Below are 24453 nucleotides of genomic sequence, written 5' to 3'. Positions count from 1 at the left end.
AACAGTGAAAGCAGAGTAATAACTCTCTACTTGATCTTTCTTCATAGCTATCCGAAATAGCATAGACATCCCATGCAAACGTCCTAGCTCCGGTGGAATAGAGTTATTACCCTAGGAAAATTTCATATACTGTGTCAAGGTTTAGCCTCACAAATCAGGTAAGAAGATTAAAAAAAAAAATTGCATACCCCAGGATACTTCTCCTTTAAGTCAGCAGCCGCTATACCAACCAAATCAGCACATTCCCGATCCCATATGAGCATGGGAGCATCCCAGTTTCATCAGCAACACGAACTATCACTCTATACCTCACAATCCCTTCTTACCAATAGCTCTTACACCCAGAACAATAGAGCATCCCTCCACTCTCAGACAGCTTTCTCTTGCAAGAATTAGTCTTGCAAGAGATAAAGTACCAATCACATAGACTCTCAACACCAACAATTCGACCAGCTACCCAATACTCCCCCAACTGCCCAACATAACACAATAAAGGTACTGTTAGTTAGTTATTGATACATCCAGCCTTACATAATTAGTTAAATCTGTATTTTAGGTAATTATATTCCCACAGAAATAGATTATAACCACTAATGTTTGTTAGTTATGATAAATCCAGCCTTGTATACATAGTTAAACTTACATTGTACGAAACCATATTTCAACAGAAATATATTATAAACACTACTCTTAGTTAGTTAGTGATTATTGATAAATCCAGCCTTATATACGTAGTTAAAGTTACAATTTAGGTAACTATATTCCCACAAAAATAGATTATAAACACTACATACTTTAAGTCAAAGTTTAGGTAACTATATTCCCACAGAAATAGATTATAAGCACTACCATTGGTTACTTAGTAATTATTGATAAATCCAGCCTTATATAGATAGTTAAAGGTACAGAAGTGGTAACTATATTCTCTATGCAAATAGGTTTTAAGCAAAAAAATCATAACTTACATTTTTTTTACTGTATATTTCCTCAATAGAACTGACCAACACTTCCTTGGAAGTACCACTACCATTAGGAAGACCACCACCAAGCCGAGATGAGGAATCAATACACCGCAATGGAGTTGAGTTACTTGTGAAGCTACTAAAACAACAAACCAACAAAACACTTAGTGCTTCATTAAGAAGCAACCATGAAATTAGGAAAGATTTCCTAGGTACACTCACCGGCTCTTAAATGCAACAAACTCCTTACAGGGGTGAGAGAAAAACAGCTGAGTTGCATCGAAAGAGCTGCATATGCGCACTTCACCATCTATCAAGCATAAGAGATTAAATAAGTACACAAATTATGTGTGTAGTAAATACTAAGTTAAACTTACTGTCCATAAACTTAGCACGGCATAGTTGGATCAAAAGTATGACTGGGTCAGTAACATCTTGGTTGAAATAAGGAATAAGTTGATCCACATGGTCATCCCAAAGTGTGCACTTAATCTGATTTTTACTGCACACATAATTGTAAGAAAGTTAGACAATCAAAATGTAATATATAGCTTACTAAATGTAATAGACAGAAGTGCAAAATTCAGAAGAAAAACTTACCTCATATCCTCAAGGACAAAGTCTATCAACTTTGTTTTTTTTCCAGCTATTACCTTCTCCAGTGGGGAATAAATCTCCACAACTCTACCAATGACATCTAAAAACATAGGACTATGTTAACAACACATATAAGATATTTTTGTAGATTATCATAATTGTAATTTGAATATAACAGTTTTGATTATGAATCACTTACCCATTAAAACTTTCTCATCCACATCTTGTTTTGAAAGTATAGCAGGGAAACTCTTGAACCGAAACATCGTTTTCGGGAACTTGATACGCTTATATTGCTTCACCAATGTGTCATACTTAAACTTTATCATATAACGCAAAGTGCTTGTTTTGTATTTGAAAAAGTTTGTGATACATAGGAAATTCCTAATCCCATAAACTTGCCCCTCCTTGAATTCATTCTTATATTTGCTTACAATGTCCTTAGGTATGTGCACATGGATGAACATACCCTATATTTCAAAGAACCAAAACAACATAGTTAGAAGAACCTAGCAACACTTAAAAACAATCTAAATATATATATATATATATATATATATATATATATATATATATATATATATATATATATATATATATATAAGAAGGTAATGTAGGAATAACACCTGTTCATCTACGAACACACACTCTTGGCTTCTTATGTTGTTTTCTCCCTTTGTTTCAGTGACAACATAATTCCTTACACAACGCAGCTTAATTGCCTTCGTAGTAAGCTGTGGATGAAGGTCTGCACCAAGAATGAATTGCCCAGACATCCTTCAGAGATGGTCACTGCCAATTGGAACTTACTTTAATGCTTACTGTAAACTGTATTGTTTTGGGTTTCACTACTCTCTTCGCATACTTGTAAAATTATGTCTCATTGTGTATGTATATATAGCCCCGGAGATCACCTCCTATACGTATTATTATATTGAAAAATATATAGGCTTGACAGCAATCCCATACCCTGAAAACTTAAAATGCACGCATACTATGAAGAAGGCCATACCCATAGCAACTCTACAATAGGCCAACAACCTAAAAATTAGGATAAAATCTCACGCAAATATCATATCTTCTGAAATCTGATTTGATTAAATAATAAAAAAATAAATTCAAAGTAGGCGGGACATTCTTAGATTTGAATAACAGGAAAAAAAAAACAAAAAAAAACAAAAAAAAAACAAAAAACAAACAAACAAACAAAACGGTGTAGTTTTCCATGAGCGGGAAAATGAAGCCATTTGATTGGCTGAAAAATAGTGACCTTTATATGTATATAGATTAAAATAATAATAAAAGATAATAATTTATAAATTAAAATATTACAACTTATCAAATTCATCACAATTTTTCTAAAGCTGCAAACTACAAAATTATAATTCATCACAATTTTTTTTTTCGAAGTAAAACCATGGTTCATTAGAATGGATGTTTTACATGACTGAAATGTATGAATCATCAAATTCAAAATAATTCCATCTATACACATTATTGGATATCAATGCAAACATATATATATATATATATATATATATATATATATATATATATATATATATATATATATATATATATTTCAAGCCATCAACATGAGGAATAGATTTGAGGAGATTGTTGCTGCTAGAATACCTGCACTAACACCTAACTCTTTTTTTGTGTGTGTATATGTGGTTTTTTTTTTTTTTTTTGAAAATGTGTATATGTGGTTTTTAATTCATCACAATTTGTCTAAAGCTGCAAACTGAAAAAAAAAATTAAAAAAAGCAAACTGCAAGTACCTTAACAAAAGATAATATTATCTGCAAACTGCAAGTACCAATATTACAGCAAACTAGTTTCAGAATATTACAAAATACATAAGATATTCAAGTTAACAAGTTCATCCTTTCTAGTTTCCCAAAAAAAAAAAAAAAAAACTAGCATCATATTTTTACATAGCTAACTTCATACTTATAACAAGATACTTTCTAACTTGACACCAAAAACAACAATACATTTCATCTAGTCACACAAACATGTTCAATATGCAGCAAGGAACCTTTTCACCCATTCAAGCCTTTTGTCCACTGCAAGGCTAAAAAACATAAGCATTTGATTTGGATATTCGGGAAGCTTGATCATAGTCATAAACTTGTCATCATATGGCAGCCCCTCAATCTCACTCAACTTATTCTCTAATTCTTCAATCTTTTGTTGAAGAGTCAATTCGGTCCCAAAAGTTTTACTTATTTTGTCTCCTACAGATTCTAACTTCTCACCCAACATCATGGCAGCAGTAAGCAAAGAATCTGCAGTAATAAGTTCAGATGTGTCAATGCTTTTCCTCTTCCTCTTTGTAGCAGATGATGTTTGTGTCGGGATAAAGCAGATATCATTGTCTTGCAAATCAACTGGATTATCATCTTCACTATCTTCCAATGTTCCACCAATGCCTTCAAAAGGTTTAGCATTACCCATTTCATAAACTATATCTGCACCAGTTTGTGAATCTTTTCCCGTAGCACGATCTTTTCCATAAATATCAGTGAACTCATTATAAAAAGGAAAGTTTTTCCTTCTATATTGGGCAGCTTCTTTATGGCTCTACACAAAAAAAAAAAAGAAAAAGTTAATAAAAAAATCAGTAACAGCAGTGAATTAAAAGTATAAACTGGAAAAACAAATGAAGAATATAGCAAATTTGGACATACACTTAATTAAATAAGCATCCCAAACATCATCTTCAGCAGTAACCATCTTCATTTCATCATCCCATCCAAATTCACTATTATTATTTGTGAACAGATCATGGACAATGCTCCATTCTTTTTCAAAGTTTTACTCTGGACTCAATGTGTGGTTTAGCTTTTATATTTGAGTTAGGTAATTTAGTTGCAAGCATTTTCTCTAACTCAACCAAATAGCCAGCTTTAAATCCAGTATCAGACTTTTTTGTTCCCATATTATGCAAATCAACCATGCAAGAAACTAGCATAACATCATCTTCATGAGTCCACCTCCTGTTCTTTACTTTTGAGCTTCCCGTGTCGGCAGTTGCCATAATTATGTGCTAAACTTGAAAGTTAATATAAATGTCATGGCTTTAAACAAATATACCAATTTAAACACACATAACAATTTAAAATACTTGCATAAGCAAATGTTATAGAGTAGTTCAATACAAACATAGAGTTCTACCTACAACAAAATAGGGAAAACAAACTCATAACAAACACAAATAAACAGACTACTAAAACTATCTAGAAGCTTGCCATTGGTTGAACATTTGATTTGCTAATTCCATTCTCCAATTTGTCCAAGCATCAGATGGATCAACTGTATTTATTGAATTCATTTCACCTTCAGCTGGATCAAACTCATCAAGTTCACTTTCCATAGGATCAAATTGCATCACTTGTCTAATAAAATTGTGGAGCAAACAACATGCTATAATAATGCGATTGTGTGTCTTTATAGGGTAATATGATGTGCTCATAAGAATGCCCCATCTAATTTTTAATAACCCAAAACACCTCTCAATCACATTACGGGCAGCTGCATGTTTCATATTAAAAAATTCTTGCGGGTTTGTAGGTTGATAACCTTGACGCCATTCATTCAAATGATACCTTTGGCCCCTAAAAGGTGCTAGAAAGCCCTCACAATTTGTATAACCAGCATCAACTAGGTAATAGCAACCTATATAAAAAAAATATATACTACATAAGTGACATAATTAGTTGACAATATCTATTTAATAAACTTAATCATATACAAAGCTTACTATGTGGCACTTTCAATGCATGTGTCCTACTAATTGCATCACGAAGAACTCGACTATCCGCCACTGATCCTTCCCAACCACTTAGAACATATACAAATTGCATATCAGGAGTGCACACACCTAAAACATTTGTTGCAATGTCTCCCTTACAAGTTCGATATCTAGGCTTAATAGAACTTGGCACATTAACCTTGATAAATGTCTCATCTAAAGCACCTAAACAATTCTACAAAAAATATGAACCTTAATTAAAAAAAAAAAAAAAACCCCAACATATATAATACTTCAAAAATATTTAAGATGATAATGTACCTTAAACCACTTCCATCGATTGTCGGTACAATTTGTTGGAACGGGTTCGGGTGTTCTAAACAAATGACCTTGCAAATGCATTATGGCATTCAACACTTTATGAAACGTCTGACTGATACTCTCACCTGACCTTCTAAAATTGTATTGAATGACTCGATTTTTAACATGATGAGCAAGAATATGCAAGAAGATTGTACTTGTTCATCAATAGCTATGTTCCTTGTTGGTTTTAATCCTCCTAAGCTCTCTAACATTTCACATAGTTTGTAAAAAGCTTGCAAATTCATCCTAAGTAGTGAAATGCATGACTCGTTATTATTCAAAATTCGTCGAACATACTCTCGTTTAGGATAACTCTCAAGAGAATAACGCCTAGTGCTTGGCCTATAACTATTGAGAGATGCAGCTGATGCCATTAAAAGTATGAAAGCACTAACAACAGTATACATCTCTAAAAAAACAGACAAAGCAGCCATAATCTTTTTTCATCTTTCAGCAGTTCTACGTATACCCAAACGAGCTATGACTGCATTAATGGTTAGGAAGAAACATAAATGGATTGTTTTTTTTTTCTAATTGATATGATAATATTTTGGAATCAATTTGGACAAAGCGAAAAAGAAGAAATAAGTAAGATGCTAGAAAAAAGAACAATAACTGCTGCAATTTTTTTGGCAGCAAAATAAAGATAAGACAGTGTTACACACGAATGGAACAAAAATACTGTTTTGAGCATACAAATAAATTAAATAATTCGTAGCCACAAAATTGCATTTGTGGCAGCAAACATGAAGAAGTCCCTGCCTATCATATCTTCTGCCACACCTAAGAAGCTAAAGCGTGGCAGTGAAATCCATGAAATCTTTGCAGGGAAAAAGAGAAAGAAACCAGAGAAGGTTGAGGATGTGGTTGGAGAACCTTAGTAAAAAAAGGTTATGCAGAACAAAAGGAAGGATAACAAAGTTTGTAAAGAAAATGATTCGGCGCCTGGTTTAAGGTCTAGGAAAAGACGGGAAATGGGCAGGGCGGATGCCGGAGGTACTCCTCTCTGCCCGTTTGTCTTGGCTCTACATTTTGAAATTCATCTTCAATATAATCCCTCCACTTTCCCCAAAAAAAAAAAAAAAATTACACAAATATGCTTTGAAAATTTATCTATGCCGGAGGTACTCCTCTCTGCCCGTTTGTCTTTGGCTCTACATTTTGAAATTCATCTTCAATATAATCCCTCCACTTTCCCCAAAACAAAATAAAAAAATTACACAAATATGCTTTGAAAATTTATCTATGCGGAGCATTAGTTTGACAGCAACTAAAAGCAAAGAACTAAAAATATTCAAAAATCAATCAAAAATTACACAAAAATAAGTAGAATAAAACAAACTAAGATGTGAGAAGAAACAACTTACCCGGAGGCGAGATAGCAGTGCCGTGCTTGAACTGTGGGCTGTGAGAAGAAAGATGTGAGAAAGGGCAAGAACGGGAGGAGGAAGAAAGCTGTGAGAAGAAAACGACGAGAAAGCGAAGAATGGGGAATGAAACGGTAGAAAGGCAACAAATAACCCTAGATTGCTATTTATATGTATGTAATTAAGAAAGAAACATAAAGGTAAAATAGTCCACTTAGCTAAATTTTTGTTCCCTCCTACCGTGGAAAACAAAATACCAGCCCATAGCTCAAATTTTGTTTTCCTCATATTTGAGGAATTAGTTTTCCATTGAAAAAACAAATTCCATGAACCAAACATCATAAAACTTTGTTTTCCTCAAATTCTAGGAAAACCTTTTCCTTGGAAGTTCTTTTCCATGAACCAAACGAGCTCTTAGTCCTATAAGGAATAGAATAAGCGAATCCCTACCTTTCAGACCTTAGTTAGGACTCTTAATTATATATAAGGACCTAGGAGGCACCTAGAAATCACACCACAATAGAGTCCACCACACAAGAATTCTCAAGAATTCCCCTATCACCAAACGTAGGAGAAATCACGAAGAGGAGATCTTAGAGAAAGAACCTTAGTAGCCAAGGATTCTAATTAAGGCTAAGAGGTAACCCATGTCTCAATAAAATCTATTTTTCTTGCTATAATCTCCTTCATTGGCTCCTTTGATATGTGATTCTGTGTTTGCATCTTGATAAGGCTTTTCCTGAGATTGATATGATTATTATGAGATAATCTTGATGTTTATGAGATGATCTTGATGTTTATGTGTTGATCTTGATGCTTCTATGATAATCTTGATGTTCTTGATTCTAAGATAAATCTTATAATCAAAGAGAATTTGAGATATTTCTTATAGTAAAGAGCATGTTTAGCATATCATAAACTAAAGTGCATAAGCGGCTCTAAGTAAGCCTAAGTATTCTTTCAAAAACCTATATCTATTTTGGAAAATCATTATCTAGTTGCGTTGAGAAGTTGCATGATATTTGATTTCCAATTTGTAAGAAAAGAGAAGTTGTTGAGAAGCTATGAGCATGAGTTTGCATAAGTAAAATTGTTGCATGAGTTATATCTAAATGTACCTAGTGTGAGTAATCTGTGGTTTTGGAGGCCCGTTAGGACTATGTCCTTTCGGAAGAAAAGAGAAAGTAAAGAAAGAAACTGACATTATATTGCGATCCGATATGAAGTAACGAGGTCGATATTCCCGAGTTACTAGGTAGGATACTACCCGCCGGGCTTGGAATCCCGGTCAAGGGGTGTGCACACTGACAAGTACGATACATGATTCCACGGAGTTTGAGAAAAGAACCAAGAGCGTGGTTCTGTGAGAGAGATGAGTATTAGGCCGGCTAGATGCCGAGCCTATATAGGTTCATTCAGGGCCGGCCCTGGGCATGTTTTCCCAGGGCTGGCGCACATGGCCCCCAAATTTTGTGGGCCCCATATTAATAAAAAAAATATACTAGTAGTATATATTTGGCAGCTGCATGCGGCATTCTAACAATTAACAAAGGGCCAAACGCAAGTAGGGACAAACTCACAAAACAAAGTAACAAACTCTACCCTAAATTATCCCTAATCTAGCGCCTTAACGACAGTCGGCACACAGAGAGAGTGACAGACGAATATCGTCTCAGACGATAGACTACAAGTCTTAAGTCTACAACAATTTAATTTGCCTAGGTAATTGAAGCAATTTTAATATTTAATTTAAGTTATTGAGGCTGTTGAAGTACTGCTAGATTAGGTAAATTAAATTTGGATATTCTCAAATCTTAATTGTATTCTTTGTTATTTGATTGTTTGTTTTCTTTGCTATAGTAATTTAAATATTCAATTTGGTTGTTTATTTGTATTTTTTGCTGTTTGACGTCTTCTAGGAAGCGCAATTTAGTGAATTGACGTAAAAATGATAGACTCAGCTCGTGTGTTACAGATTCTTCAATTCTTTTTTTTTTTTTTTTTTATCATTCAAACTCTCAAGTTCTTCAATTTTCTTGACACGTAATTAAAATTACGTATTGCTTCATAATTCTTGTTTATTATTTTATATACATGACTTAATAATTGTAATTTCAGAATAATATATTCAAGAATTCATTTCTTGATTAATTATTTATTGATAGAGTTTCTAAAAAAAAATTATTTTTTCCTTAGGATTTTATGTCTTCTAGAAAATATTCATTTGGGTTTGAGAAGCGTTGAGCAACTAACTCAATCTCAAAAAGGAGCTCTTGAAAAATTTATTACAAAAAAAAAAAAAAAAAAAAAAAAAAAAAAAAACTCAAATAGATGAGCAATGATGCCAAGGAAAAATGGTTAGATGCTAATCTTCATATAGAAGATCAGGATGATTGTGAGATTAGAAAAAATTTAAATAATAGTGTGCACAATGATGATAGGTATCACTGTCACTTTTTGCGTCTAAGTGTGCACGACGCATGTCACATTTTAAACGAAATTTTAGATTTTTTTTTATACAATATTTATGTTTTGAATTTTTGACACAACTTTTTGAATAACTATTATTTAGATATAGAAATTACTTGAAAAATGGGGCCCAAATTAAGATATTGCACAGGACCCCAATTTTTATTGGAACGGACCTGGGTTCATTCACATTATGGTGAAGTTCCTACCTCGCCCACTAGTGAAAGTAAAGAGAGAAAGCAAGTCAATGTGACTCTAGAGAAAGAAAGAAAGTGAGTCAATGAGACTCTAGAGAAATAAGAGAAAAGCGAGTCATTGTGACTCTAAGAAACCTCCGTTGAACAAGTGTTCCTTGTTACCAACGAAAGAGTGTATATGTATATCTATTTATACTTATACTAAAACATCATGTTCATCTTATTGCATGATTATAAGAGTTGCATGTTGTATATGAAAGTATGATAAGAAGCATAACTTTATATTGTCGACTAATCATTATATGATAGCATGTGTTTGCATATTGAGTTATATGATAGCATGGGATTGCATATTGAGTTATATGATAGCATGAGATTGCATATTGAGTTATATGATAGCATGAGATTGCTTATTGAGTTATATGATAGCACGAGATTGCTTATTGAGTCATATGATAGCATGAGATTGCATATTGAGTTATATGATAGCATGAGATTGCATATTGAGTTATATGATAGCATGAGATTGCTTATTGAGTTATATGATAGCACGAGATTGCTTATTGAGTTATATGATAGAATGAGATTGCATATTGAGTTATATGATAGCATGAGATTGCTTATTGAGTTATATGATAGCACGAGATTGCTTATTTAGTTATATGATAGCACAAGATTGCTTATTTAGTTATATGATAGCGTGAGATTGCTTATTGAGTTATATGATAGCATGGGATTGCTTATTGATTTATATGATAACATGAGATTGCTTATTGAGTTATATGACAGTATGAGATTGCTTATTGAATTATATGATAGCATGAGATTGTTTATTGAGTTATATGATTGCATGTGATTGCTTGTTGAGTTATATGATAGCATGAGATTGCTTATGAAGTTACATGATAGCACGAGATTGCTTGTTGAGTTATGTGATAGCATAAGATTGCCTATGGAGATATATGATGATATGAGATTGTTGTTGAGATATATGTTAGCATGAGATTGCTTGTTACAGCTTAAGTATATTATTAACCATCAGTATGAGCATGATTAGTGTATATCGCCATGATAAGATATGTATGTGAAAGCAGGAGATTGTTGATAAGCTAAATGATTGAGATAGTATGCCTATTTGATAATTAGGTTGTAAGCGTATAGAAATCCTATTGAGCACGGTTGAATGTTGCTTTAGTGATTAGGAGTACTTGATCTAAGTGTGTGAAACAAATGTTTTTCAAAAGTATATGCTGTAGTATTTTACAGGGTTGAGTGGCGTTATACTTAGCTTCGTGCTAACGTGTTGTTTTCTACTTGTTGTTTGTTAACCCCTTTCAGGTGGGCCCAGTTCTTGAGAGCGATCGAGTTAGACTAGATTAGCTTAGTGTGCTTGTTGTAGTCTAAACTCTTAGCATTTATGTCTACTTTGAGACTTGGTTGTAGACTTACCTATATGTTTTGATGCTGCGGGACACCGGGGTTTCATTCCCAAGTTTGTTTAAAGTAGTAAGATTGCTTATGTTTAGATCATTTCTTTGCCTATGCAATTACCGTGCATGGTGATTGTGGCGGTGACACCTCTTAATGTTGATTATTAGATTTATAATGCTTATTAGTTTTCCTTTCTGAGTTAAGTATTTGTTAATAAGGTTTAAGAAAAGTGGGGTGTTACACCGGAGTTGTATTAGATTTACAGCATGCAACACTGCGTGTCCCCAATAATTGACTGGTAGACTGGACCGTTGCAATAATGGTCTAGCTATTAGTTTTATTCTTTTGATAAGTGATTCAGCTAAACCATTCTGGGTATGGACGTATGATATAGGATGTTCCACCTCAATCCATATGGCCATACAATAATCGTCAAAAGCTGACGAGGTGAATTCACCAGCATTATCCATTCTTATGTTCTTAACAGGATAATAGGGGAATTGGGCATTCAACCTAATGATTTGGCTCATGAATTTTACGAATGCCATATTTTGAGTGGACAACAAGCACACATGTGTCCATCGGGTGAAAACATCAATAAGGACCATGAAATATCGGAATGGTCCGGATGAATGATGAATTGGTCCACAAATATCACCTTGTAGCCTCTGCAGGAAGACAGGCGACTCAAAACCAATATTAGGACGTGAGGGCCGAACAATAAGTTTTCCATGTGCACATGGAACACATGTGTAATCACTAATCATTTGTAGAAATGATGTTTGTCCTAAGAAGGTTATGTCCAGTTGAATTTGAAAGTATCCGGCCTATCATAGTTTGCCCAGGGTGACCTAAGCGGTGATGCGATAGACTGAAAGAATGTGTATTTTTAAATTTCACTACAAGTGCAACGCAGGAGTGTTGGGGCCTGATATAGGAATAATACAGGCCTGAAGAAAAGATGGAAATTCTTTAATTTCCTTTTTCTGGTTATTGACCGTTTTGGTCAAAACAAGGAATTCGGTATTGTTTTTAGTTTTAGTTTCTATGTGGAAACCGTTGGACCGAATATTCTTGAAATTAAGCGAAGTTCTTTTTGATTGAGGGTATAGGAGGGCTGAATCAATTATCAACTTTGTTCCGTTAGGAAGAATAAGTGAAGCCCTCCCGGAGCCCACAATAGGAATGTTATCATTCGCTATGGTTGAAAGGTTGCCTTTGTGTTCCTTGAACGTTTGGAAAAATCTTCGGTATATCAAAATAGTGTGCGTAGTTACACAATCAACCAATCATAGGGTTGATTCGTCTCCCATATCTCTAAAGAAAAAGAATGGGTATCAAGATAATGTGTAAAAATGATCCATTGTATTTATTCAAATAGAACAAGAGTGTTCAAAAAATGATCCATTATACATATAGGACAAAAGAGTTCAAATATAAACATGCTCGCAGGCATGAAGTAAAATGGATGTCCATAAGGGAAAGAGAGAAAAAAAGTTAGGAGTATCACTCCTAATCTCCATAATCAGCTAGTTCTTCGCCTAGCAGGTCATCATTCCCTAAGATGAGGGCATTTGCTTCAGGCAAAGATGATTGTCCAGAATCTTTCTTCTTTTGTCCTTCTTCCTGCTGGAGCATCTTTTGGTAAGCCTTGACCAGATGCTTAGGAGTCATGCATGTCCTAGACCAATGTCCTTTGCAACCACATTTATAACATGGTTGCGACTGACCGGAGTTATGTTGTGACTTGCTTGGTCAGAGTCACTACTGCTAGCTCCCCCTTTGCCACCTCGCTTTGGGCCCCTTCCCTGGCCTCGACCCCGCAGATTGTTGCTATGCTGGGCAACAGTGTGTGCTTCAGGCACAGGTGCAACGCCGGTTGGACGCGCATTGTGATTATGCATCAATAACTGTCTATGCTTTTCAGCCACCAGTAAATCCGTAATGAGCTCTGAATGCATAGTATACTTTGTATTCTTGTACTGCTGCTGGAACACAAGGTCATTTGGATGGAACGTGGATAAAGTTTTTTCAATCAAATCCTCGTTCGTAATTGTCTGCTTACAGAGCTTCAGTTGTGACACAATTTTGTGTAGGGCGAAGTTGTATTCAGTCACATACTTACAGTCTTGAAATCGGAGGTTAAGCCAATCATGTTGGGCCTGGGGGTGGACCAATGATGTCGGTTGGTCAAAGCGTTCCTTAAGAGATTTGAGATTTCCAGAGGACATATGGTTTTTTATTTTATTTTATTTATTTTTTATTAAGTATTCATTCTTGAGGTCATTGTTAAGATGGTGGCGGAGGAAAATGAGCGCTTTTGCCTTCTGGGCTGCAGTGCTTGTAGATGTCTCTTTAATGGTGTCCAACAGTTTTGTAGATTAGAGATATATCTCAATATCAAGAGCCCAAGTGAGGAGATTGCTTCCATCGAGGGCGAGTTCAACGAATTCTCTTTTTTGTGAGAGCAGCCATTTCGTTCACCGAGTATATTGAGCGCGCCAATAACGTGTTGTGAAATTGATGTCCGTTGGCCCATTAGCTCTTAACCGGTGATTTTGTATGATGAACTTGCACGTGTAGATAGAGAAATATAATAACAGTATTACAAGAATAATATAGAGGATGAATAATCTGATGAACCATTTCATTATCACTTGACAACATATATATATTACATCAAGAAAAATGGCTACAAACATATACATAAATACCAATTAATACACAATAATGTCCATTAATATTTTGATTTGTACTAACAATTTTTTCTTTTTTTTTTTTTATCCCTTTGATCAGTTAAAAGTCTGATCGCTCGAACCAACATTTCATGAGTTAAAAGAAAAAGAAAAAGGAAAAAAAAAAGAAAAAGTAAATAAGGCAGTAGTTCTTCCCTCCATATCTATATCTGAAACCAAATTCCCTCGTTTCCATCTCCGTTCTCTCTCTTCCCGCTTTTCTATACATCAAACCCCAGATCTCATCAATTCTCATTCGTTTTCTTCCCAAGTTTCAATTCCCCTTTTTCCTTCCCGGGACCCCGAAGCACTCCATTTCCGACTGCTTCAACCTGAGTTCCGAGGATTCTGTAAGATCAAATTTCAAGTACCGACAAGGATTCCCCAACTTCAAGGCAAAGGGATTTTTCCATATCAGATCATGCAGCAAGACTTGAAGCCGCAGCAGCTGCCTTTCATGGTGGTGAAGCCTCCATCTGGGGACTTCCGCCGCTTCTCTGCCGACCATCCGCGTCCCTCTCCTGCTCAAGAGCCTGATGACATCATCGTCAACACTCCTGTGAGTCTTGGAATTATGTGCGCTTGTTGACAAGTTCTTTTGTTGTTGTTTTTACTGTATTTATTGTTATTTGCCTATACTTGGACTTTAGTGACTGAGTAAGTTAAAGTCCATTTATTTTGTTTCCTTAAAAAAAAAAATCTGCTGTGGAAACTTTGAAAGTAGAATTGAAATTGGATTTTTCTTTAGTGCACTTACTTTTTGATTGATAGTAAGTAAAAATGTATGATCTTCTAGGTTCTAATGTTATGGTTGGCAATGTGAGCTAGCTAGGTTAAGCTGAATATTTGTTGGGTGACGAGGGAAACCCGCAGCTACTACTAATAAGTGGTAAATCCCGCCTTGTGACCCTAGTCGGTAAATTACGACAATGAGGTAAATTAGTCTAGGTTGTCCATAGCTGACCTGGCACAAACCAAGTGGGTTGAGATTCGAACTTGTGACCTTGTGGTTAAATGAATTCTTAATTTGGAAAGTGCAGTCATTTACTCATTGATTATGTTCATTCTTAGACCATAACTATCCTCATTCTTGATTCTGGTTTGGATTATTAGCTTGTATTAACCATAATAAAGTTTGGATCTTTCTTGGTTGTATACTTCCCTTGAATGTGAGTGATTTATGCTAGTCACCTTACTTTTGGAGACTTGTATCACCAGGATTGTGCCCATTGTTCCAATTGATTTAATTAGCTAATTCACATATTTCTCTTGCCTCAACAAGCATTGTTAGTCATAACTTGAATCGTTTTATGTATATGTTACTGTGAAAACATATGATTATAATAGTCTGTATTGTTGTATATTATTGTCACTGTGAACCTTATTTCACAATGCACTGTTTACAACCTTTTAATGCTTGTTTGATTCAACCAGCCATTGAAGTGGAAGACTGACATGGTGAGCTACAATCAGGTACCTATTGATCAGGACCCAAGTTTTGGATGTGCTGTCAACAGTCCAATGCAAACGCCAGCTTCAGGAAAAGCTAAAAAGGCACAGAGAGTACCTAGGACTTCAAAATCCCGCAGATATGTATCCCAGAATGCAGCAGATGATGGTGAGAATTTCCAATAGAAATGTCTGTTATGGGAAGTGCATTAAGTTACAAAGTATTATTAATGGCAAAGAAAATGAACAAGACCAGTTTTCTTTAAGGAAGAGGCAATAACTTTTGATTGCGGAATTACAGGATCACCTTCCGGCAACAATGTCACTCCAGTTGGTTCCTGTCGTTATGATAGCTCCCTAGGTAATATGTACTTTCCAAAATGAGTTTTTTTTTTTTTTTGGAAGTGCTTCTGCCCCTGTTCTTCATCTCCATTTACAGTAGCTAAGACATTGACAACATTGTTTTTACTTTCATCTAGGCCTTTTAACAAAGAAGTTCATTAATCTGATCAGACATGCAGAAGATGGTATTCTTGATCTAAATAAAGCTGCTGATACATTGGAGGTGATAACTTCCTAGTTGATTATTTAATATGTGTAGCTGATGAAGTTTTAAAAACTGAAAAAAATGAAAATTTTCTTCTTCAAACAGGTTCAAAAGAGACGTATCTATGACATAACGAATGTCCTAGAAGGCATTGGTCTAATAGAAAAGAAACTCAAGAACAGAATTCAATGGAAGTAAGAACTACCTCATATCTACATAAATGGCTCTCAGTTTTCTCTTTATTTAATGTGTACTTGCCTCAACATTTTTTTCATCACAAGAAAAGTGACTAATAAAGAGCGACATGGTTAAGCAGGGGTCTAGATGTGTCAAGAACAAGAGATTTTGATGGAGTTTCAAATTTACAGGTAAAAGGATATTTCTGTCATTATGGATGTGCTCTTTCTTATTGCATTGATTACGTACTTTTTGTTCTCTAAATCTCATAGCTAATCTTTTCTTCATTTCATTCTCGAGGAAGCTATGCTTAGACAACACTTCTTGACCTCCCAAATGCACTAATTAGGTGGCATGAGTGGTAGAGAAAACTTTTACTCATTAGGAATAGCACTGAATTTCCTCTACAATACATAAGTCAAGTAAATGTAATATAGTTCTGTTAGAGTGGCCTACAAAACCTGCTTACGTTATATCCACAGGCCACAGCGTTGTGGGTCCCTTTCAATTGTTACATGAGCTGTTCATAGACTTATTCTCATGTAATCTGCACACTTTTGCAGGCCGAAGTGGAGAAATTGATGTTAGAAGAGCGTAGAATAGATGAAGAAATCAGGTTTAGTATAATAACTTTAAGAAACACACTTCGATTCAACCATGGTTATTCTGATTTTATGTTTCATACAATTGTTTTAGAGAAATGCAAGACAGGCTGAGGGACCTGAGTGAAGATGAAAACAATAAAGGGTATTGTGTTCTTGGATGTTTTTCAAGTCTGTAATTTGAATTTTAAGTGGATTTTTTTATTTGATGTAGCTGCTAATGTTTTTATATGTGGACTTTCAATATGATCATACCAGATGGCTTTTTGTAACTGAAGAGGATATTAAGGGCTTACCTTGTTTTCAGGTACATATAACTTTACCAAAAAATTAGTCTGCTTTCATTTTCTTTTGTGTTCTTGTAGTCATGCCAATCATGTTTCTTTTATCACTTGGAATATATGTTGAATTATAAATACGGCATTTTTCAGAACGGAACACTTTTAGCAATTAAAGCTCCCCATGGCACAACTTTAGAAGTCCCAGATCCTGATGAGGTTGTTGCCTATACTTTTCAACGATTGAAGTTTTTGCTTCTCATCTTTTCACTTCTAAACTTTTCTTATCTAATTTAATATTCTCTTTAATAACTTTCAAACAGGCTGTTGATTATCCGCAAAGAAGGTACCGAGTAATTCTAAGGAGCACCATGGGACCAATAGATGTCTACCTCGTCAGGTACTTGTTTTTCTCGACACAAATAAAACACATCATCTAAACTCCCCACACTGACTAAGAGTTTTATTGATTGCCCTTAAAGATGCTTCTTTTTTCTTTTTTTTGAGTGACAAAGGAAACTCGTAGCCACTACTTGACGGTGTGCATTGGGTAAACCCTGCCTTGTGACCCTAGCCGCCAAAGGACCACAATGAAGTAAACAAGTCTAGGTTGCCCATAGCTGACCGATTCAAACCAAGGAGGCCAATAGGCCACTCCTATTGGGAGTCGAACTTGTAACCTTGTAGTTACCAAATCAACAACCTAACTAACTTGGTTGGGGTTGCCCCAAGATGCTTCTTCTTCTTTCCAAAAGGTTGAACCCCAACCCTAAGGGCCCCCCACACCCCGGCTTGACAGAGCATTTGGGAGGATGTAAATCATGGTAACTCAACTGAACATGAACCACAGAGGCTAGACCTTTGCTCACTGCGCATAAGGAGCCCCCCTCACTTTGAGAGGTTGCTCCCACGCTGCCGCTGGTGAGACTCGATCCCTGGTTATTTTTTCCAACTTCCACCTCTATGACTGGTTGAGCTGCCCATGCGGGCCCAAGATGCTTCTTCTTGATAAGTGGAGTGGTATACTATCTAATTGTCATTTGCTTATGATTAAATTGTTTGAACTTCAACCATCTAGTCAATTTGAGAAAAAACTCGAGGAGATGAATGCTGTGGATGTGGCACCTAGCATTCATTCAACATCAGGAGCGAATGAGAATGCAACTGCGATGGTAGAAACTGAGGAGAGTAGAGGAAATGAAGTATTGCAGGAAAAAGAAACAGAAAGAGTGTCCTCCAATGTTGGCACATCACAGGATTTCACGAGTGGAATCATGAAAATCGTTCCCGATGTTGATGTAAGTCCATTCTTACAAGTCTACAAAATTGCTAGCTTTTGTTTGGTGTCATTGAAATGCCCCAATTGCATTAGGATCTTATGGATTGTTATAAGATCTAAGTTAACAGAATAACAGATCATTCTTTCTAAATCTATATCCTTTCCAGAACGAAGCAGATTACTGGCTCTTGTCAGATGTGGATGTCAGCATCACTGATATGTGGACGACAGAGCGTATCCTAATTCCTAATGCTTTTCAGAACTTCTAAAGTTTTTCAATTTCGCTTTTCCTCCTAACCCCACTCCCCAACACAGACACCCCCAATTTTCCTTTCAATGTCACGATATTATTATTAGAATAAACAGATTCCCTGACTCTCACATAGCTAAAGTTAATTGGAGTGCCTTGAATTTAGTTCATGAAGATTACACTATGGCAAACATCAGTACTCCTCGTGCCCAAACTCCACCCGTTGCAGCTGAAACGCCATCTGCTGCCAACACTGCTGTGAGCTTGCCCGCGGTCTGAAGTGATGATCAGGCTTCTCCGTTTAGAACACAACTTCACCAGGTACACCCTTTACGAATAACCCAGAATGAAGTGGAAAGGAATATCTTGAGAGAGTTTTTTTGTGTTTCTTGTACATTGTATTCATTAACCTGTTTTTCTACATGTAGCAATAAAAGCAATAAGTTAAGCCCTTTTTCCAAATTTAGCTTTGTATCACTCTTTGCTTCTGCTTCAAACTTGATGAGTTAATGTTGCCTTTGGATTGCACAGCTAGAACATAATGTATAGGATAGAGCTTCATAGAGAGCATACTGCACACTATATTGTTTTCTCTTAGTACAAACACTTTACGGAATCCGATACTAATTTAGGGTGTGTTTGGTTGATGGGTTTTGCTCATAGGAATGGGTATGAAAGTGATTGTTATTGTTTGGTTGATAGGTTTTTAGAACACTACTATGGGTTTCGAATAGCCCATCAATTGAAAAATCCATACCCAAATAAAATAAGGGTTTCATTCCCTTATTCATTCTCAAGCACTGCTATTAGTAACCATTCTCATTCCACCCTACTACCAAACATGTTAAATACTTTCACCAAAACCCATTACCAATACCAAGTATTTAATACTCATTTCGATTCTCATGTGTGAACCAAACACACCTTTACGGGGCGTTTAGTTCAGGTTATATTACATAACCAAGGGAATGTGACATTCCCGAGCTTACATTCCTATGTTTGGTTCATATTCTCTGAGGGAATATAACATTCCCAGGGAATACAACATTCCCTCCACAGAGGATTTTGAAGGGAATGTGATTCCCTTCATTTTGTTAGGTAATGTAAGATAACCTTAGTTAGAGTTAAGTTGCTAAATTTCATTTTGTGGAAATTTTTTTCAAATTTGAATAATTCATAACATGAAGATCAATTTCTTGTCACTTAAATCACAACATATCATAAGGTCAAGGGTTAGATCCTTGGCTTTGGGAATGGAGCAGCCTTAAAATCTCCAGACCAGCTGTCCCACCCAAAAGAGGTGCCTACTATTCAGCGAGGGGATTAGTCACTGTGTCCGACGGTGAAAACTCTAGGTATATCAAAAAAAAAAAAAATCACAACATACTGAATACTATTGCATACACCAAAAAGTGATAATGTCCATTGCTCACAAGTCACAACAATTGATGAATGTGTTCTAGCCTGGACAGGGTGCCCGAGTGGGTGGAGTGTGATTCTTGTACTAGGTCACGAGTTCAATTTTTGATTTTTGTCAATATTTTCGGTTGAACATATCGCACATGATCTTCCTAGTGCGGTTTGCATCTCTTGCAGAGACACATTAATTGTTAGTTATTACACAGGACTGGAATTTACTTAGTGCACATTAATAGGACTCTTGTAGTTTAGTCCTGCTAGGTCTCTATCTGTTAGTTATATCATAACCGAACCATAGAGGCTAGACCGGTGCTCACTGCGCACAAGAAGCCCCCCTCACTGCCGCTGGTGAGACTCGATCCCTGATCATTATTCCAAAGTTTCACCTCTATGACCAGTTGAGCTACCCATGTGGGCCACTCATTCACATATTCAAATAGTGACTGGAGGTTTCCCTCATTATTTAAAAAAAAAAATATGGTCTATCTCAATTAAAATGTTAAGCAAATAGTTGAATTGTACATTTATTATTTATATATTATATGCTCAACAACTAAGGGTGTGTATTCAGTTGATTTCGTCAATAATTGATCAAAATTTGAAACGGTTGCCCAAAATAAAGCAATAGCACTTAATTGATGTGTATCATGTTCATGTTTGGTACAATGAACAATGGTGTTAAGTACTCCGTATTTTGTAATAACTAATTGACAAATGCACTATTTGGTAACATAGTTAGCTTATCAGTCAATTTTGACTTATTTAACCACTATTAGCTATTTGATTTGGTTAAACAATCAGTGAGTATTTAATTTTTGTAAGAACTTATTGTTCTGAAATGCTAAAATTCAAAATTTCTCTTTAGTTTTTTCAATCAGCTTTTTGAAAAAGTCATTTTACATGTAATCAATTAGCTATCAGCTAACATTTAATTTACTAAATACCTTTTTACAATCAGCTAATGTTATCAACTAGTCAAACCTACTAACTCAATCAGCTAACAACTATTTACCAAACGCTCCAAAATATTTAGATACAACTAAAATGTTTGTACGAAATTGATAGATTAAATGTTTGCATATGACAACAATAAATGCGCACACACAAAAAAAATGTTTTTAACATGGTGGGTAACGCACAAATTGCGATATTGATTTCCATCTGAGCTGCCCAATAATAATACTGCAATTTCTTAAATGATTCTTCTGGCAAAAAATTAAACAAATAATAAAAATTAATACAAGCTGGACAGTTGGTGAACAATTTATGTTGCTCTCAAACTCATAAAATGAATTTGTACCTTTTTGTTTGTTTGTTTGGTTTTTTTAAGAATTATTACGACCTCGTATTTTACTTTCAAGTAGAAAACAATTACTCCGTATAGTTCATGTCTTGACCTATATGGCAAATTATGCTATGGACCCGTGTCCATCATGTGCATGATAGACAAGCTATACATTCATAATTTTTATATTTTACATTTATAATTTCTGTATTGTAGATTCATAATTTCTAAATTGTAGATCCATAATTTCTATACTGTAGATTTATAAAATCTATACTGTAGATTCATAATTTCTATACTGCACACATTCATAATTTCTGTACTGTATGAATCTACATTATAAATTTTATGAATCTACAGTATAGAAATTATGAATCTACAATATAGAAATTATGAATCTACAGTACAAAAATTATGAATCTATAGTACAGAAATTATGAATGTGCAGTATAGAAATTATGAATCTATATTATAAATTTTATGAATCTACAGTATAGAAATTATGAATCTACAATATAGAAATTATGAATGTATAGTATAAAAATTATGAATGTACAGCGTGTCCACCATGGGTCCAGGGCATAACGCTCCGACCTATATAGTGTGGATGTGATAGCGTGAGTGTTTAATCAAGATCTACCGTGTATATTTTTCGTTGAATTAAAAAAGAAAAAAAAAAAGTCATTTTCTCTTTTATATATTAGTCAGTCCAAATTGTTAATAGGTCCACTCAAAATAATGGCAATTTATATTCTACACCACGGCGCGCGTTGCACTGTGCGCCCAGATACAAAACGACGTCGTTTTAAATTTTTTTTTTTTTTAAATTTCCCGCCCCAGTGAATGACAGTAATTTTTTCTTTAAAAAAAAATCGTTGTTCAAAAATGTACATAATGTTATACTAGAATACACATAATTGTATACATGAATGTACATCATTATATAACAAAATATACATACTCTTTTTAAAAGATAATACACATAATCTAACATAATACATAATAAACATAAACTTTTAACATAATACACATCAACTCTTAACATAATACACACAAATTTTCTGATTCTGATGTACACAATTGTATAAAAGAATGTATATAATTGTATAAAAAATGTACATAACTGTATGAACAAATACACATAATTGTGTGAACAAATACACATAATCACAGCAACTTCCTACCGCGCCTCCCAAAACGACCCCAAAACGACGTCGTTTTGGGAGGCGCGCGGCGCACAGTGCTATGCGCGTCGTGGTTTAGGGTATAACGATTGCAAAATAATGTTACAAAATGATTGTCGCATGCCAAATTTTTAACCGCAACAAGCAAGCACAGTTTGACCTGTACTCTCACTTTTCATTTAATTTCTTTTTTTTTTTTTTCTTTTTACTCTTTATTGACCCGGATTGATCCAAAACGAATCTTAGTTGTAATTTTTTTTTTTTTTTTGAGAAAATTGTCCTTTTCGTCCTTAAGGTATAAGATAATTGTAAAATTTGTCGCTAAGTGTTAGTTTTACTCACTTGTTGCCTTTAAATTATTATTGGTGTTGCACTTTTCATCCCTTTACTAACAAAGCATTAGGCACGAAAAGTGAGCAAGACCAAAACTTATCGACGAATTCTACATACAATTATCCTATATTTTAGAGACGAAAAATATAATTTTTTTTTCTCTTTCTTCTAATATAATTTTCTTGCCAATACCCTTTTGATTGAACTTATCACATAAAATTTTTCTAATACAATTAACGTATATAATTTATAAATTATTAAAATGTACATCCTCAAATAGTCGAATTTCTAAAGGAATATTTCATATCTGTTACAGTAATAACTTTGAGACAATATAAGCTTTTACACTTTTACAACAAAGAGGATCCACCACAATAAGTATTGCACCGCAACAAAAGACAAGGCGGTGTAATTAATTCAACTACAACCTTAAAGAAAAACAACTCAACAAATACAACACCCACTGCACCGTATAACACAAAACACATTTATGTGTTTTATTTTATTGGTCTTGCCACCCCCCCCCCCCCCCCCGCCCCCTCTTTTTTTTTTTTTTTTGAAAATACTAATCACTCCTAAAATTGCTATACACAAAGAAGTACTCTTTGATATGACAAAATGATAGAAACTAGTGTTTCCTTTTTAATTTTAAGTTTATGTGATAGAGAATAACTATTTGCGAAAGATTAAAATATGGGTGTGTAGTGTAATCAATCTACCCCTTCAAAATACAATTGTTATACGGTGGAACTATGGATCATGGTTCGAAAATGGCACCGTTTTTCTAACTAAAAACCGGCGGCTGTTATATTTAACAAATTTCGTATTTCTAGTGTGTTCATAACAAAATGAAATTATAGTATATCTAAAATAAAATTGAATAACTTGTCTCACATGTTGTGTTTATATTATCAAATGAAACTGTAGTTGAATTGAAATGATACTTAGTTGTGATGAAATGAAATTACATTATGTATAAAATGAAACTGAATAATATGTCTCACATATTGGGTGGATATTGTCAAATGAAACTGTAGTTGAATTGAAATGATACTTTAGTTGTGCTGAAATGAAACCTACAGTATGTATAAAAAAACTGAATAACATGTCTCACATATTAATTGGATTATAACAACGTCAAATATCTTCTTTGAACACTTGGCTCAATTCTTATACCTCTACAAATTATATTGTGAATTAGGGTCCAGCTTGTATTGTAAATGGTAAGCAGAGGAAAGCAGGTCTCGTAATGGAGACCGCATGCAGGAGATCCTCTTTTGATGCTTTATTCTAATCCAAAATGACATTCAAATTATGCACCTACATTTACTATATTATGTACTTTTTTAGTTAAAAGATTATGCACATGTAAATAAACAAAATGCACATAATATATTAGTCGTAATAAATTCGGAGTATATAATTGCTAACGAGACAAGGTCACACTAGTTGCATCTCCCCCTAATATTTTGCTTTAGCGATATACCAATTAAGGATGGGAATAGACCAAGCCTCTTTGTAGGACCTATGAATTGGCCTAATTAAGGCCTAGTTAGGCCTTTCTCGTTTAGTAAAAGGGCTAAGCTTGAGCTCATTTCAAAGCCTATTAAACTAAAAAGGCCAGACCTATATATATATATATATATATATATATATATATATATGTGTGTGTGTGTGTGTGTGTGTGTGTGTGTGTGTGTGTGTGTGTGTGTGTGTGTGTGTAATATATTTTTATATTTACAATATAACCCCCAAGTATATATAATTTA

At 34.6% G+C, this 24453-nt stretch overlaps 2 protein-coding genes across 4 annotated transcripts; one reads left to right on the top strand and one right to left on the bottom strand.

Moving 5' to 3' along the window:
• Window positions 1–12658: 12658 nt before the first annotated feature.
• Window positions 12659–13377, bottom strand: LOC109159927. The gene is made up of 2 exons (XM_019308039.1): window positions 12877–13377; window positions 12659–12796 (listed from the first exon to the last, which is right to left on the bottom strand). Exons 1-2 carry the CDS (start codon window positions 13375–13377, stop codon window positions 12659–12661), a joined length of 639 nt encoding a protein of 212 aa, XP_019163584.1.
• Window positions 13378–13960: 583 nt separating this feature from the next.
• LOC109159698 (transcription factor E2FB-like) lies at window positions 13961–18925 on the top strand. Of its 3 annotated transcripts, none has more exons than XM_019307792.1 (14): window positions 13961–14440; window positions 15316–15499; window positions 15632–15691; window positions 15810–15895; window positions 15983–16071; window positions 16194–16245; window positions 16618–16670; window positions 16751–16801; window positions 16915–16963; window positions 17088–17153; window positions 17258–17334; window positions 18013–18232; window positions 18381–18447; window positions 18571–18683. In XM_019307792.1, exons 1-14 carry the CDS (start codon window positions 14303–14305, stop codon window positions 18573–18575), a joined length of 1197 nt encoding a protein of 398 aa, XP_019163337.1. In that variant the 5' UTR covers window positions 13961–14302; the 3' UTR covers window positions 18576–18683. The 3 variants fall into 3 exon arrangements, with proteins under 3 accessions (XP_019163337.1, XP_019163335.1, XP_019163334.1); XM_019307790.1 differs by having other exon boundaries at window positions 13962–14440; window positions 15355–15499; window positions 18600–18925; XM_019307789.1 differs by having other exon boundaries at window positions 13963–14440; window positions 18600–18925.
• Window positions 18926–24453: the final 5528 nt, after the last annotated feature.

The sequence above is a fragment of the Ipomoea nil genome, unplaced genomic scaffold, assembly GCF_001879475.1.
Source record: "Ipomoea nil cultivar Tokyo-kokei standard unplaced genomic scaffold, Asagao_1.1 scaffold2845, whole genome shotgun sequence".
Lineage (NCBI taxonomy): Eukaryota > Viridiplantae > Streptophyta > Magnoliopsida > Solanales > Convolvulaceae > Ipomoea > Ipomoea nil.
This window is presented reverse-complemented; position numbering and strand designations above follow the sequence as displayed.